General features: G+C 40.9%; 1 protein-coding gene across 1 annotated transcript; it reads right to left on the bottom strand.

Annotated features, from left to right (window-relative positions):
* Positions 1-746: 746 nt before the first annotated feature.
* pcyt2 (phosphate cytidylyltransferase 2, ethanolamine) lies at positions 747-12,644 on the bottom strand. The gene is made up of 12 exons (XM_085355092.1): positions 12,367-12,644; positions 8,163-8,251; positions 6,111-6,272; positions 5,282-5,433; positions 5,161-5,202; positions 4,905-5,043; positions 4,714-4,796; positions 4,045-4,122; positions 3,589-3,654; positions 3,285-3,350; positions 1,956-2,044; positions 747-1,859 (listed from the first exon to the last, which is right to left on the bottom strand). Exons 1-12 carry the CDS (start codon positions 12,489-12,491, stop codon positions 1,742-1,744), a joined length of 1,209 nt encoding a protein of 402 aa, XP_085211218.1. The 5' UTR covers positions 12,492-12,644; the 3' UTR covers positions 747-1,741.
* Positions 12,645-16,380: the final 3,736 nt, after the last annotated feature.

Here is a 16,380-nt window from a genome sequence, read left to right on the forward strand (position 1 = left end):
TAGTGCATTACCAACTTCACTCTCAGAGTGCAAGGGTACTTCGACCCATCCCATGTGGCCAATCCCTTAGACTGCAGTCTTCTCTGAGTCAAAGCTCATTTAAAATGGGCTGAGGTGAAGTGAAAAACTGTTCTGTGATCCGACGAATCAAAACTAGAAATTCCTTTTGAGAAACATGGATGCTGCCTTCAGCTTGTTATCAGCACTTGGTTCCAAAGCTGACAGAGTGCATTAATGTCTATAGAATTGGCAGCTTTTACTTCTGGAAAGACATCAGTGCTGAAAGGGATACACAAGTTTTAGAGCAACATATGCCCTCATCCGGTCGCCTTTTTTAAGGAAGGTCGTTCACATTTCAGCAACAACGCTAAAATACATTCATGACAACAGCAAGGCCTCCCAGTAGAAGAGTCCAGTCGCTGCCTACAGTCCAGATCTTTCACCAAATCAAGATTTTGGAGAATCATGGGAAGAAATGTGTGAAAATATTTTTTCTTAAAATTGTGTTTCTCAGTTTAAACATTTAACGTTTTCTATTGTGATTTTATGAAATTTGCAAATCACTGCATTGTTTGTTTGTTTTTTTCCATAGAATTACGTCTTTTTCAGTATCTGCATTGTGTAAAGCATCTTGAAACGAGTGGTTAAGGACCGTTTTTTTTTGTGTGTTTCTTTGTTTTTTAAATCAGCAGGCACTATTTAATAAAACTTAATAAAATGAAATTAAAAACCACGCTTTTGCCACATTGTTATTTATTAAATAAAGCAAATATTTTAACTGAGACAATTCACCTTTAATGCTCCCCATACAAAGACAGGAAAAGCAACGGACTTTATGTTCACATGACTTCTTGGATTGTCTCCTGAAGTAGGGAAACAAAAAAAATCCCATCTTCTCCAACACATTCCTTATAAACAGAAACAGGAGTAGCTGCAGATATGCTGTAGTTTGTGGAATCAGACAATGAGACAATTAACAGCCCTTACATTAGTTATAGCTTTTGAGGCACTATTCTAGTATAGACCAAACACACCTTCAGTGACCTCATTCAATGCACACTCACACACACACACACACACACATACACACACGCACGCGCAGACACACACACACACACTTGGTGCAAATTCAGGTAGTTAAAACTATTCGACCACTCACAGATCGTTTAAAAGATATATTTTTAGGACTGATTTTTTTTTTAAAAAGTGAGATCTACAAATTAAATGGATGAAAATTACTTAAAAACAAAGTACATTCAACCGTGCTGATGATAATTTTAAGAATGATCGTTAAAACTAAGCTGGTTAAAAATCTAAAAACATAACCGACAATGACATCAACACTGTGTCAATAAGTTAAGGATACTTACAAAATTAACATACCATTTCTACACCTATACGGGGACATGTAGTGTGTGACTTCATGGACAAAAACAGTGCACAACAGAAAATAAACGTTTTCTGTGGAGGAAGAGTAAAGGGATGCTGCAGATTAAGGTCTTAGTGGGTTTTTGGACTTTTTGGATCTATCCTAAACCCTTTAGGCTGGAGCAGTCCATACTGATAAGCACGCTGATTCACCAAAATATTCAAAGCAGGATTTTGCACTCAGTGGACTAGCAGAGAAACCGAATAGCCAGGCCCAGCTGAGGACTGTATGGACTCTGTCCGGGTCCATGCTCTTAAACCTGAGAGTCCGTGGACGAGTAAAACAGACTCTGGGGCCGTGCTTGCCGTTTTATTAGTGAGCAGTCTGAGCTGGAGCTTCGCCCTGCTGCTTCTGCTCTCTTTTCTTCATTGCTTCAATCACTGCCATCTCCTTGGCCTCTTTCTTCTGGTTCCTGGCTTCAAACTGCAGCCTGTTAACAAGAAAAGACCGATTAGTAAACAAAGGATGAAGATACAGATTTATAAATACAGAAAATGAAGACCCAGAGAAGCGACGAGTCCCCGACCTGTTTTCAATGATCCTTTGGACGATGTCATCAGTAGTGAGATTGTTCCCACTATCAATAGCCCTGAATACCCCCCTCTTCTTTGGTTCCTGAGGGGGCAAAAACATAACTGATCAGAATAAAGCAACTAGCAGATATTTTGCTCCATACTGCCACTTCAGGCCAGATGGGTTAATGGTTTAAATCCAAAGTGAAGCACCTATCATTCATCGAATCTAACGATTGTGGCGGACTCATGATTTGATTCAGGACCATGAAAAGTCTTGAATAGATAAACTTTGAAGAAGTGAATCAGATCAGGATATTTTTCCAAAGTTGTCCTTCCTTAACATGTAGTACACAGCAGGAAATAGCCAGCTTTAGATTGATTTATGAGAAAAGTGTTTGGTTTAGATGAGGCAGCTGCCTGTGCAGGGTGTGCACTGCACATGACACTCACAAGCCTGGAATCTACTGCACAAATTGCTGTGGTATTTGCTCATAGCTGCAAAGGTTAAAGTCCATTCAATGTCTGACCTGGCTGCGTCTGATATTTGCATTTCCACATGCACCTTTTGTTTGGTGACCTCTGTAAAAGTCCAGGGCTGTAGTACACGTGTGAAAACAGATCAAGACAAAGTGATTTTTATGCTCATCTTAGCTTTGAGCACATAACTCCTAATGGATGGATCAAATCCCTTTCTCCTGCTTAAATGGATTTGGGCAGCAGCAGTCTAAGCAGAAATGCTAAGACCTTCCTCTCCCTGGCTGCTTCCTCCAGCTCTCCAGGGAGAACAAAGGTGTTCCCAATTCAGCTGAGAGACATAATCTCTCCATCATGTTCTGGGTGTGGCCTTTCCCAAAACGTCTCACCTAAGAGGTATCCAGCACTTACTGGTCAGATGTCTGAACCATGACAGCTCTTTTTAGTGTTGAGGGGTAGCAGCTCTACTGAGTCCCTCCTGAGTGACTCAGCTCCTCAGCCTGTCTCGAAGGGAGAGCTGAGACGCCCTCTCAGAGGAATTTGTGCTGCTCATCTCTGCGATATACTCACTGCCCACATTGGTCAAGGATTATCTCTGACTAACCTCAAACTATTTCTTTCTCTGTTTTATTGTTTTTTTGTCCGTTGCCACGAGTGCTTGTCCAGAAAATGTGAGAAAGGAAAAAAGAATAATCGTAAGGGATGGAGGCTTTGTGGAGACTCTGGATTTAACTAAAGTACTTCCCATCAGGCTGCCTGCCTGCTATCGCCAAACCACTTTAAAAAAGGACTTAACTGGATCGTCAGTGAATCCTTGTGCATCTGTGACACAATATCTTCACAGTGTTTATTAACAGTGTACTCACAGCGTAGGGATCCACCCCATCCTTGTCTGGAAGTACCTCAGTCTTCCCATGACACACTAGGTCCACCTGTACATTCAAACACACTCGATTAAACCATGACAAAATACAGAAACATCCTTTTATCTCCTTATTTTTTTGTATATAAACAGCTCCTATATAAATCAGATTTATCTGAAACTCAGTGATCACATACAAGGCTATCAAACCGATTTCTATACACATTTTTGAAATGATAATGGTTAACCACTTCAGCATGTTTAACACATCTCATACCACCAGGGGGCGCCACACATTTACAACTCACCTTAAAATGATCCAGCAGGTCTTTGCCTACTGCATAGGGAGCACCAATCACCACCTCTGACACATACTGCAGACACACAGAGACCAGTGAGAGGAAAAGTTATTAAATGATTAACCTTATAATGGCAGTATCACATCTGTGCATTTCTGCTTACACATCACAGTTTAACCAAAAACCTTTTACAGGAGACCTCAAAGGTCAGTATGCTTCTACAGCTCAGTGAACAACCTCTGGTAAAAACTGATGACAGAGCGGAGCGACTTAATGCTTTTATAGACTGTGTAACACTCTCGTAGGTAACACCAACACATGATGCAGAAGGGGCACAGAGACTTATTGTTCCTGACTGATAGCTGATCAGGAGGAATGAATGGCGCTTAGCCAAGTTCAGTGTGTGATTATGCGGGGCACAAAAAACATCTCGCTGTTATGAACATTTCTCTTATGCGAACTCACCCGGCAGGCGAGGACGCTCAGGGTCCTCTCGTGGATGTTCATGATCGGATAGTTCTTCCCCTTGTAGCGATTCACTTCCTGAAGAACAGGACGAGATCAGTGATTACCTCGATGCTCTTCCTTTTCAAATATTTATCTCAGATACGGATGTGACAGTAGCAAAACTGCTTTCTTATTTCTTATGCTTCCTCTAAATGTGACAATGAAAAGAGCTGACTGCTGTTCCCGAGTTTGATCAACAAAAATCAACAAAACAAAACAAAAAAAGAAAAAAAAATAGAGGTCAAAAGTTCTAATAGAGATAATAAGATGTGAAATTTACACAGCAAAACACGATTCAATTTATTTATAGGAGCACAATTTCTTCAAAATTGGATGAAATGTTGGGAAGAGTGGCCATCTGAAAATGAGCAGATGGATCAAAATGCACTTTAGTCAATCCTGGTCTTAAATAAGAACCCTTATTAATATAACTGACTCAGCCAGCAGTTACAAGGCTCATTTTCACGTTCAATTCTCCCCAAAAGTTTGACTAGAGTCATTAAGGACTTTAGTTTCCATTACTTCTATTTAATTGTGAGCTTCTGTTAATTTAACTTGTTCCAAATGTTTCTCCTGAAAGCTGCTGACGCAGCAGGGGGGAATAGATTTTTCAATCTTGAGATGTACCTGGTCGAAGTGTAGACCTACGATGACATACGGCCGCTCCGCCTGTTTATATACCATCTCTAAGAAGTCAACATGGCCGATGTCTGCAGAGATGCTGTCGTCAAGGAAACAGCTACAACAACATGTTCACCACAGAAATCTCTTTGTTCATAACTCAGCTCTGTTTTTTTTTTTTCATGTGATAAGGATACGGAAGAGGTCAAACGCTCCAGCCACATAGATGATGGTGTCTCCGGGCTGAGGCTCCTTTCCTGAGGCAAACTGGATAATTTTCTGGGACGTCTGCAGGAACTGAGAAACTCCTGTCCAGGGACTGTGGCCTTTAGGACCCTTAAAGGTGACATATAAACAGCACTGAACGCCTCTGACACATTCCTATCGTCGGGATGATGAGCAAAGACTAGCAAATATCACAAACCCTTGAAACTAAAAGTAAATGACATTTACCTTTCCAAAGTTGTCCGTATGCTGCTGATAATCTGGGTTATCCTGCAGAGAGGAAAAGATTAGGCTGACAATAAAATAAACAACAGCTATCCACACGCCAAAGACAACCACGTAAACTCACTATGTTGCTGTGGTGGGCTTTGGTCATGAGAAGCATACGACCCACCAGGTCAGTGGTGGAGACGCCCTGAGTGCGCTTACATTCCCGGTAACGGCCTGCTCGCTTGACCTCTTCATATGTGTCCTTGCCGTCTACCGTCAGCGTGATGTCATCTGGGAAACATAAACATCACATCCTGAAGCCTGCCCACATCATGTACTCTGGTTGAGTGATATAATGGATTGGATTTATATAGCGCTTTTCAAGGCACCCAAAGCGCTTTACAATGCCACTATTCATTCACTCTCGCATTCACACACTGGTGGAGGCAGCTACGGTTGTAGCCACAGCTGCCCTGGGGCAGACTGACAGAAGCAAGGCTGCCATATCGCGCCATCGGCCCCTCTGGCCAACACCAGTAGGCGGTAGGTGAAGTGTCTTGCCCAAGGACACAACGACCGGGACAGAGAGTACGGGGATCGAACCGGCTACAGATGCGCTTCCCAACCCCCCTAAATGTTAAAATTTACAACTGTCCATCGTAAGTCCATTAGCAATCAGCTAACGATATATGTGGACGTGTGAAAGTCCAGCAGTTCTCATATTTGTTTGAGATAAAAATGGACAAAACCAGCAAGACAACCTAAAGATTAAGCAGGGAGCACATTAAGGACACCCTGCAGCCTCTACATCAGCAAACTGGTGGAGATGGCACATAAAAGATGGTGTAGCTCTGATTTCACGAGTGCCTTAACCCTGCACTGCACAACCCAGTCACTCGGGAGGATTCTTTCACAGCGACAATGTGTAACAACAAACGTTTTAGGCTGTGAGATTCAAACGGACTCACCTCCATGAACGCAGAAGTCACAGTTATATTTGTCCAACGTCTCCAGGGTGGTGACGTATGGTGCTCCTTCCACTATCTCATCCACCCACTTGATTGCACGCACCATCTTGTAGCGCTCTTCCTGAGTGAAGACTGGAGGGCCCTTGTGCTTGGAGATCTCAGCTTTAAATTGGGTTTTAGGTAAAGAATTATTAATGAAAAATGTAGATATAAATGTAGTTACATTTATATTTTATTTCAACCAACACATTTCCAGTAAGGAAATCTTAAACATCCACATTAAACAGCTGATTATAATCAAAGGTCTGCCTCTGATGTTCACAGCTAAAGCAGGAAAAATCTGACAAAGGTTAGCTCCGTGTTTAATCATTGAGCAACATCTTTATTTACTTCTACCATAAAACTTTATTGATTATAATTTAGAGATAAAGTGTTACTGGATGTGACTGAACAGACTAAAGTCTTTCCATAGAAAATCAGCCCCGCCTGACGCCCTCAGAATCAGCTATTAAGCAAAGCACTGAAATACAAATATCATTCGAGTTATACAGTCTTTAAAACTGCCTTATTTTTCCAGCATTTAGATCCCTTATAACTTCTGAAACAGCGGAGCTATCCGGATCAGATTTCCGGGCTTGGAAAACATATTTAAGCTCAAATACCTTTTCACCGGCTCGAACTGTCATAAGCTAAAGCTAAAATCTTGTTTTTGTTAAAAATGATGTCTGTGATCAACTTTGAGCATCACTATCATGAGACATGGCATATGTTTGATCTGTTTTCAGGTAATTCACTGCCAGATCCAATTTTTTTTTTTAAGTGCCTTTTACGTTTGAAGGTCAAGGTCAAGGTCAGATTTATTTATATAGCACATTTCCAACAGCCGATGCTGCACAAAGTGCTTAACAATAACAATAAAATTAAAAACTACAGTGTAATACAATAATAACAATAGAAACAATAAAATAGAAGAATTGAAACAATACTAACTAATTCAGATAAATCCAAAATGCTTGGGTCATAATGTGTTAAAAGCCAGAGCGTAAAAGTGTGTCTTTAGTAAAGATTTAAATTGCTCAAGAGTTTGAGCAGATCTAATATTAAAGGGGAGACTATTCCAAAGTCTGGGACCTGCCACAGAGAAGGATCTATCACCACGAGATTTGAGGTTAGTCCGTGGAATGGACAACAGTAGTTTTGAACTAGATCTCGTGGGTTTTCCTGGAGCATAGGCAGAGAGGAGCTCTGACAAGTAGGGGGGGGCTCGGGCGTTGAGTGACTTAAAAACAAAAAGTAAGAGTTTAAATTGGATCCTGTAGGGGACAGGGAGCCAGTGTAAAGAGGCTAAAATTGGGGTTATATGCTCTCTCCGTTTGGTACCGGTTAGCAGGCGAGCAGCAGCATTTTGAACCATCTGAAGGCGATGGATGGTGGCATGATCTAGGCCATAATACAATGAATTGCAGTAGTCCAATCTGCAAGTAAGAAAAAGGTGGATGATACGCTCGAAGACGTCAGCCGGAAGGTATGGCTTTATCCTGGCTAGCTGTCTTAGCTGAAAAAAACAGGACTGAACTACTGCACTCACCTGCTTATTCAATTTAAAAGAACCATCAATGTAAACTCCGAGGTTTTTTACATGTGTTTTACAATACGAGGAGAGGGTACCCAACGTGCTGTCGATATGATTGAAATTGCCAAAAATGACAACCTCAGTTTTGTTTTCGTTTAGCTGTAAAAAATTTAATGATAACCACTGTTTAACATCGTCAAGGGTCATATGACCGTGTGGGATAGGTGGCTGGTCAAAATAACATATAGCATGTAATATAATTTTGACATACATTTTGATACCAGGCTCATCCTACAGCCATGGTTCCTTCTGCTTTTTTAAAAATTATTATAATAACATCAAATGAGATTTGAGAAATTCAAACCATGACACAGCTGAGTGAATGACAATTTTTCCATTGAATGACCGACCGTTTAGTCAGGAATTAATATTTAATCACTGTATCAGGGTTAAGAAAGGGTCTGTACTTGTGGTCTTACCATCTGTGTGGACGCCCACTATGAGGTAATCTCCCATGGCTTTGGCCTGCCGCAGCTGGTTTGAGTGACCGTAGTGCACCATGTCATAACTGTGGAGATGGAAAGAGGCGACACGTCATCACAGTGGAAAACAATGGATACATTAAGGGCTCAAACAAATGAATAAAAACACAAGTGTGGCCTTGGTAACCAGCACCCTGCAGCTTTAGGCTTTTCGTCTGAAGCCCTGCAGGCTCACAGCATCACTGTCTTTTGAAACAACCTTTCACGACCTTGTCGTGTCTTTTTTTTATTTTGGTGACCTTGCACAGCAGGGGCCAGACAGTGTCTTTAAATCACATGGCCTATATCCATCTAAAAACAAACTGACGGACAGTCGTAGTGAGCAAAAATGCTAAAGGTTACTGGGAGAAAGGTTAGACGGACACAAAGTCTACGATATTCCAGTGTTTATTTGCTTTCTACTATTTGGCAACTTGTGCAGTTAATGTTCTGTAGACTTGCCTTTTAAATAGGAAGGAAATGCAGATCAAACCAGGTCACTCTTTCATCCTCTGCTGAAAATTTTTTAGAACTCCAATATTCCCCAAAACGCCACTTATGACCTTGAACTGGCCCACAAAAAAAAAGATTTCATCTTTCCAAAGTGGTCCATTTGCCCCCATCTCACCCTATCCCAGCATCCTCCTCAGTCACATCAACCCTAGCATGTCTTCCTTCACTACATCCATCTATGATCTTCCTCCCCCTTTTATTAATAAACTAAAATGGCAAAAAAGGGCCATTAAAGCTTTAAAATAAAGTCCTACGTGCTGCAGGTATCACTGCTGGGGGGAAAAAAGAAGAGGTGGGTGGTTGCTGTCAACTTTTTTACGAAGTTTACAAGAAATTTGACAGATTTATCCATTTGACAGTTTCTGGCAAACTGAACAAAGTGTCTTCACACAGAGATCTTTCATTTCAGCTGCTTATTAATTCAGTTTTGCCCTAAATGTGGCAAACAAACTCCGGGTGAATGGAAGCGCTTTCAACAGAGCACTTTGCTTCACCTTTAACTCTTTGCACCTTAGAAGCATACTTTGAGTAACCCTTGAAGCTCTTTTGTATGTCATATTTTTGACCTGCTTATGGAACAAACTGACTGTGAATGTGGAATCAGAGGGTGTCTATGGAGCTACCATCTGAAAAACCCGAGAAACTATTCTAATGATCACCAAACCACAGCTTTACTGATATATACTGAGGTGTCAAAACTCGTCATTAAGGTACAGACTGAGATTAAAAGTTAAAAACTAAGACTAAAGGTACTAAAAGTACACAGTTTATGAAGAACTTCTGTTGCCATTTTATCATTTTAACATGAAAATACCGACTGTAAGGAAAAGCTACTCAGCATGCTTCTTCAGCTTCCATTGAAACTAACATTTTTACTTAATGACAACTGAATCTGAGCCTCCCCCCAGCTGTCATCAGGTGAGAGGACAGGGTAAACCCTGGTCGGGCCGCCCGTCCGTCACGAGGCCAACGCACATGGCCAACATTTGAATCCCGAGCTCCTATACGCTCATATTTCACCTGTCAATGCATAATTTCTGTGTCTCAGGACATCCACAGGCCCTGCACACCACTCCAACACGCCTCTTCTGCAATACAGCGAACAAAGTGTACACTAGATATTTATAACCACCACATGACTGACTGCCTGAGTGAATCCAGGAGAGAATTTACACATCACAAATGAGGACTCAGCTCTCTGTCCAGCCGCAGCAAGGGTCCAGGCATTTTCCCCACAGCATGCGCTTGTGGCAGAAGAGTTTAAAATCACAACAATGACAGATATACGCTTGTTTGTTTTAGAAGTAAGTCCCGTCTGTTGCCGTCAGCAAGACAGGCAGCGTAAAGAACTACGTGTCCCTGAGTAAATATACGTTCAAAGCAGCACTCGGCGTTACTCAGTTGATCGAATCAGAAAATAAACAAACAGTTCTGTCAGACCTGCAGGTGCTCGTGACGGGATTCCTAATGGGATAAAGGTGCACGTGTAAAAGAAGGATGACTAATGCTCACTGGGACAGCAGTGAAAAAAAAGAAAAAAAAAAGAGATATTTTAACATCCGCGCAGGCAACACAACTCACAGGTGTTGTGTCTGAGGTTCCTCTGACCTTTAAATAATCAGTTTCACTTCTGTCCAGGCAGAGTTTATTAAATGGGCGTAGGTTTACATACATTTTCTGTAAGGAAAGTGTGCACCAGTATGTTTCGATCATGAATGTGGCACCTGTTTACTCTAATGGTAAAGCCAGTTATTTTATTTATAGCCCTGGACTTTATGACTCTGTGACTGGCAGAAAACTGGACACAAATGAAGCTGTGATGACAAACTGTTGGAAAGGCAGCGAAGAAACTTTTTCTAAGACAGATTCAGATCTGCTGCAAGAAGGACAGATGCAGGAAACCTTTCATGCCTCGTGCAGCATCTCTGTACAATGCAACACATCTGTGGAGCAGAGAATCGTCTGTTTGCTACTTTTAACATTTTAATTCAAGCTTCCTCTGTCACTATACTTTACACTGTTACACTGAGCCGCTTTAAAAATAATGTGACACTTTCTATGCAGGTTAATGTTTTTATTTTGCTTTGCTGGAGTTTTTATCTTATTAAGATATTTATTTTATCATTGTATTTTATACTATTGATCTATATATAATTGCACTCATTTAAAATATTTTGTTTGTTTAGGTTTGTTGTAAATTACTTTTGTAAATTAAGTCATTACATATTTAAGAAAAGCTAAGATATACTTATTTATTAGTATTTATCATCCACAGTGAAAGGACTTGAGGTGGTTCTTTCCAGACACATCCAGGGTACTCTGGGCATATCGTGCCTAAGGAAAGCTCCAGCTCAGTCTCGGGACACACTGGAGAGATTATGTCGCTCAGGTGACTCAGTAGTGCATCGGGTTGTCCCCAGATGAGCTGGAGGAGGTGGACAGGGAGAGAGAGGTCTGAACATCTCTGCTTAGACTGCTGCTTCCCCCATGACCCAAAACCAGACATTGGAAGGAAGGATAGACAGACAGATGGGATGGATGCTTTATCGATCCCAAAAGCTGAGAAGTCACTAGTGCTAGTGCAGTTATTACCAAAGTGTGGGCAGTGAATATACTACAGGTGGGCCAAATAAGCAGGTTTAACATCATCATAAATTGCTTGCGTTTAAATATTAACAATCAAACAAAACCACCGTCGTCATCTGGAAGATATCCTGTCATTACCTTTTAGTAACTATCACAAGTCAACACCAGTATAGTATGTTCACCACAGATGTCATTCAAGGAAGAAGATTTTCGGGTTTCAAGCCGGGCGAAACATTTTTAACTTTCGTACAGGCTCTCAGTGCTTTTAATTATTCATTAATCGGCTTTTTTACTGGGGTACAACAAATGTATGTGTTTAAACTGCGTGTGTTGTTCTTGTAAACTTTACCTATACTTCCATATATAAACAAGTACTTTTTCTCTGAACTTAAACGCAGCTCGAGCTCCAAACTTACCAAGGAATGTGTGTCATGAGGAAGACAGACACCGAAAAATGCCGCCCGAGCAGAGGAGAGCAACAGGACGGAAACGACATTAAATTAAACACAATATTGCTAATTATTATTTTTTTAAAGGTTAGATATTTTAAGTATCGAGGCTACTTTTCATTTTACAGCACAGTCCACATCTCCATAATGATTAATAGCTATTCTGCATGTATGTGATCACCGGAGAAGAAAAACGGTGGGCTCAGAGGTCTAACGTGATGATCCGCTCAGGAACAACGCCCAGCTTTCTGAACGGAGCTCCCCACAACTCAAGCTTATCAGTGAAACACGGGGTCCTTAATAAACGCTTAATAACATTATTGACAACACAGCATTCACCTCTGTTGAACTTCTAGCGCAGTTTAAACACTGCGCATTTCATCATGTAGCGTTGGCTATACGTAATACGCTATTTAAGCTGGTTATCGTAGTAACAGATAAGCCCCGGTGCTCAGTTACCAACTGCCAAGCGGCTAGTTAGCAATAGCATGCTAAACCTCCTGTTCCCCTGCTGTTGATTGCATAACAATAGCGTATCAGACCAATAAACTATGGAGAAGAGTTTAATAAGTCGACACTAATAATAAGAACTGGAAGCGGGTACACACACTCACCAGCCATCACACCACAACCGGACCACCCGCTTCCTTTTCTCTGGGCTGCACGCCGAGGATCCCGGTTTCGTGCAGTCGGCTTCTTCACGAGGCTCGCTAGTAGCGTGGTGACCGTTTCTGATCATCTCTGTGGGCTCAGGGGAAACAGCGCAGCGCCAAACAAGTAAAAACGAGAGGAGACCTAAGTTTAGGAGTATCTGGATCGTTAAAGAACACTTCAAATGAAATCCTCCTGTGCGCCTCCTGTTTTCTAACTCAGACTTACACTGAACCGGGTGCCCCGGGCAACGCCTCTAGCACCACGTCACATCGAACCGCTGACGTGCAGATTGCGCCAGATCACATGTTCAGCGTAACTTTGTGCCCTCGGCAGTAACAAGTACCGCTGTGTGAGAAGCCAAGGGCGCCCACGCTAGATAAGTGATAATACACATTTAATCAACATGTAAACATTCACTGTGTACGTTACTGCTTTTTATAGCTTTAAGATTTACAGTGTAATGTCTTGATGCGTGTTCAATCATCCAGGTAAGTAAATCTCCAAAAGTTGATTCTGTTCATCTGGACGTAGCGTTTTTAGTGGGAGAAACGTTTCGTCACTCATCCAAGTGACTTCTTCTGACTGCAAGTTTCCCCAACCTTATAAACACAACATTTGCATAATGACTGAAACCAGCCCACTGAAGGAACAATGGGCTGGGAGGTCAGTTCCTTCATTATAATTATGCAAATTCTCATGACCATTGATCAACAACCTCTGGCAGGCACGTGCAGAGGGGGGGGGGCTAGAGGGGCTTGAGCACCCGCCCCTTTCCTGATGGGTGCCCAAAGTGCCCTTTTGTTGAGGCAACTTTTTAAAAAAAAAAATTATTATTATTTTTTTTATGTGTGTGTGCGTGCGTGCGGAGTCCTGTCTGTGCCCCTCAACAATAATATTTAACTATTAATCACAGTTTTGCTAAATAAAAGGATCTGGCTTGCATCAGTCACATGATCACATTTAACCAATGATCGCCCTTGACGGCAGAACGCGCTGGTTACGAGCCGGGAACGAGCTCACAAAGAGCACGCGCATTTTTAGCGGTCCGGAGCTGTAGGAGAAACACAAGTTAACTCAGAGACACAGACTGATGCGACAAAACCAGTAAGTAGGTGTACAGCGTACACTGTAGTGTATAGCACCCAGGAGTATTAGCTTATTACGTACACGTTGGTAAGCTGTCTTGTGGCAGCTGACGAACTGAAACAAACGAGCGTGCGTGTGTGCAACAGCGCGACAAACATTACCTGTCCTTTTATTAACTGCACAAGTAGTGCTGGTCATAGCTGCTGGCTACCTGGCAGTCATGGGTCTGTAGCTCTGTCACCGTTTTAGGGAACATATTTAGTTTTAAAGTATTTAGAAACATATTTAGTTTTAAAGTAAGTTTCCGGGCTTTTCCTGCCTTTCTGGAGGGATTATATTTCACTAAAAAACGATCTAATATGCATGTCCACATAATAATTATTATAATTATAATATATTAAAAAACACAAGCTGTATTTTAAAGAACATACATTAAGAAGCAGATTATATCAGATTTATATTTTAAATAAGACAAAATTTGGATTTTACAGCAGTAAAATTATTGTATCTCTACAGTTTAAAAATGTAATAAGCTTTGCCCCTGCACAGAGTGGATAGTGAAACAAATGGAATCATCATAAATACATTATTTCATATTTATTACTTCCCCCTCCTCATTGCTTTATTATTGTAGCTCTAGTAATAAATATGTAAGGATTCTGGATCAGCACCATGATGCCCATAGTATATACAGTATTCTGAAGAAGGTCTAAAATGTCACTGTGTGTGCGTGCATGTGTGTGTTTTATTTAGATGGATTTAAAAAAAATATATTACTCATGATATAATATTGTCCAGACATGCCTGGTAAGGACATGAGGAGGAAACAGCAGGAGCTGTGTGAGGCTACTAAAGGCAGTGCTATAACATTTTTCTGTCATCATTTTATTATAGATTAAGTGGAAGAGTTGTTAGGTGTGGATAATTAGATTATAGTTTATTGCAATAGCAAGTTGTGCCTTGTTCCCACATAGCAAGTAGAGAGTGATATATGAAATGATGGGATGGAAGGAAGAAGAGAAGCAAAGAGTGATTCACAGGCAGAGCCTAAATTATTTCTCACAGTTTTTTGTTGCCTTATGGTTCCAAGCGCTGTCACCAATCTTTGCATTTTGTTATTATCTCATGACACTTGTTTAATCAGCTACCATCTCTCCTATGGACTTTTTAATGTCTACAGTCTCAGATCAACACAGCCCTGCCCTTCCCATATTAGATTCTTGATGAATGTGTGTTGTTGTTATTCAGCCTGGTTCAATGTGCCCCTTTTTAACTTTGAGCACCCGCCCCTTTAAACCTGTCTGCACGGCCCTGACCTCTGGCGAAGCGGATGGCACAACACAGAAGAGCCACCTCGTCAGGCCAGGACGCAGTCTATTTACACCTACAGGCCAGTGGACACTTTCAATGATGAGGATGTAAACATCCTGGACAGGGAGGAAAGCTGGTTTGAGGGCAGACTCAAGGAGTCCATTTACGTGAAAAGGGAAAGACCATCTCTGTATCGAGGAGGGGGACTAAGGGTACATCTTTCGCCATCTTACAATTGCAGCCATTCCCCAACTCTCTGTGAATGGTACTCATGGCCATTGATCAGTGGAAATGGTCTCAGTGGAAGTGGGATTGTATTAAGAAGCCATTTTAAGGAAGTGAAACATGGAGAAAAAGCTGGTTTTCAGTGGCAACAGGTCTGATGAAGTGATGAGTCCAAATACGATTGTTTTTATTTAACCAATCAGCAGTATGTTCAGAGGAGCTCAGGAGAGAGGTACAGTTTTCCTATCCAGGAGCACTTTTGCTGACAGTGTGTTTGACAGCGATGAATGGATTGGCCTCCTGCACCTCAATGTTATTGAAGCAGTATTTTGGGGGAAGAAAAATTTTGCCCAAAATCGCCATGAAACATATTTTACTGGGATAAAGATATTAGTCATACACCACTTCACATCAGCATTTGCTTAGAGAGTTCAGGCTGTGCTGAAGAATAAAAGTAATCCTACTAAATATTGACTTTCAAGCTCATTAGAGTTGTACAAACTGTTTTTGGATTAGATACAGCATTTTCATTTCTGTTTGCACCCATTTCCTATTTTGTATAGAATTATACACAACCTACAAAGGCAATAGGATAAGTTAGAGCACCAAATCAGATATGGTTTCTTTATTTTTATCAAACAAATGGTAGCAGAAAGAAAATTCATTGCATCATGATTTATTTTCTCACAAATACATCTTTGCGTGTGAGAGAAAAGAAATACAGCAAAAACCAACGAGGCTTCACATTCAGGTTTAGCACTGGTTTGAGTTTTAGGAATGCCGACACTAGCTTATCAAAGACAGCCTGCACTTTTTTTTAATAATGTGTAACACTATACCAGACATGATGAGACTGTTGACACTAAAGGTTCTTCCTGAGATAAAATAACAGATACAATGACTCTGGCTGCTGTTTCCAATCACTTAAGCAAACAGTAATTTAACTCAAAACTCAGCTTACCTTCCTATGCTGTAAACAAAAATCATTTTTTTTATTAATAAAAAAAAAAAATATCACACTAAAGTTTAAACGTAAACAAATGTAATACAGTAGCGGCTGTACTAACCAGCCTGCATACCTGAGGAAGGATTACAGCAGAGTCAAGGGCAGCACACAATAATTAAGTACGGCCAACATAAACCTTCAAAATAAACATCAACACAAAGATGCCATGTTTTTAAAAAAAGGGAAGTCTTGAACATATGAAAAACAAACACTACAAAAATATATTCTACTATAATCAGTACATGTGTAAAAGATAGAAAAGCATAATTCAAAATGGACTTTTGCTTAAGCTGCTGTTGTTATCTGCCACTCATGTTCTTCTGATGATACAGTATTTATGAAGTAC

This window comes from Diplotaxodon limnothrissa, linkage group LG6 (assembly GCF_057381915.1).
Source record: "Diplotaxodon limnothrissa isolate DT_005_m linkage group LG6, D_limnothrissa_male_GT1.1, whole genome shotgun sequence".
Classification (NCBI taxonomy): domain Eukaryota; kingdom Metazoa; phylum Chordata; class Actinopteri; order Cichliformes; family Cichlidae; genus Diplotaxodon; species Diplotaxodon limnothrissa.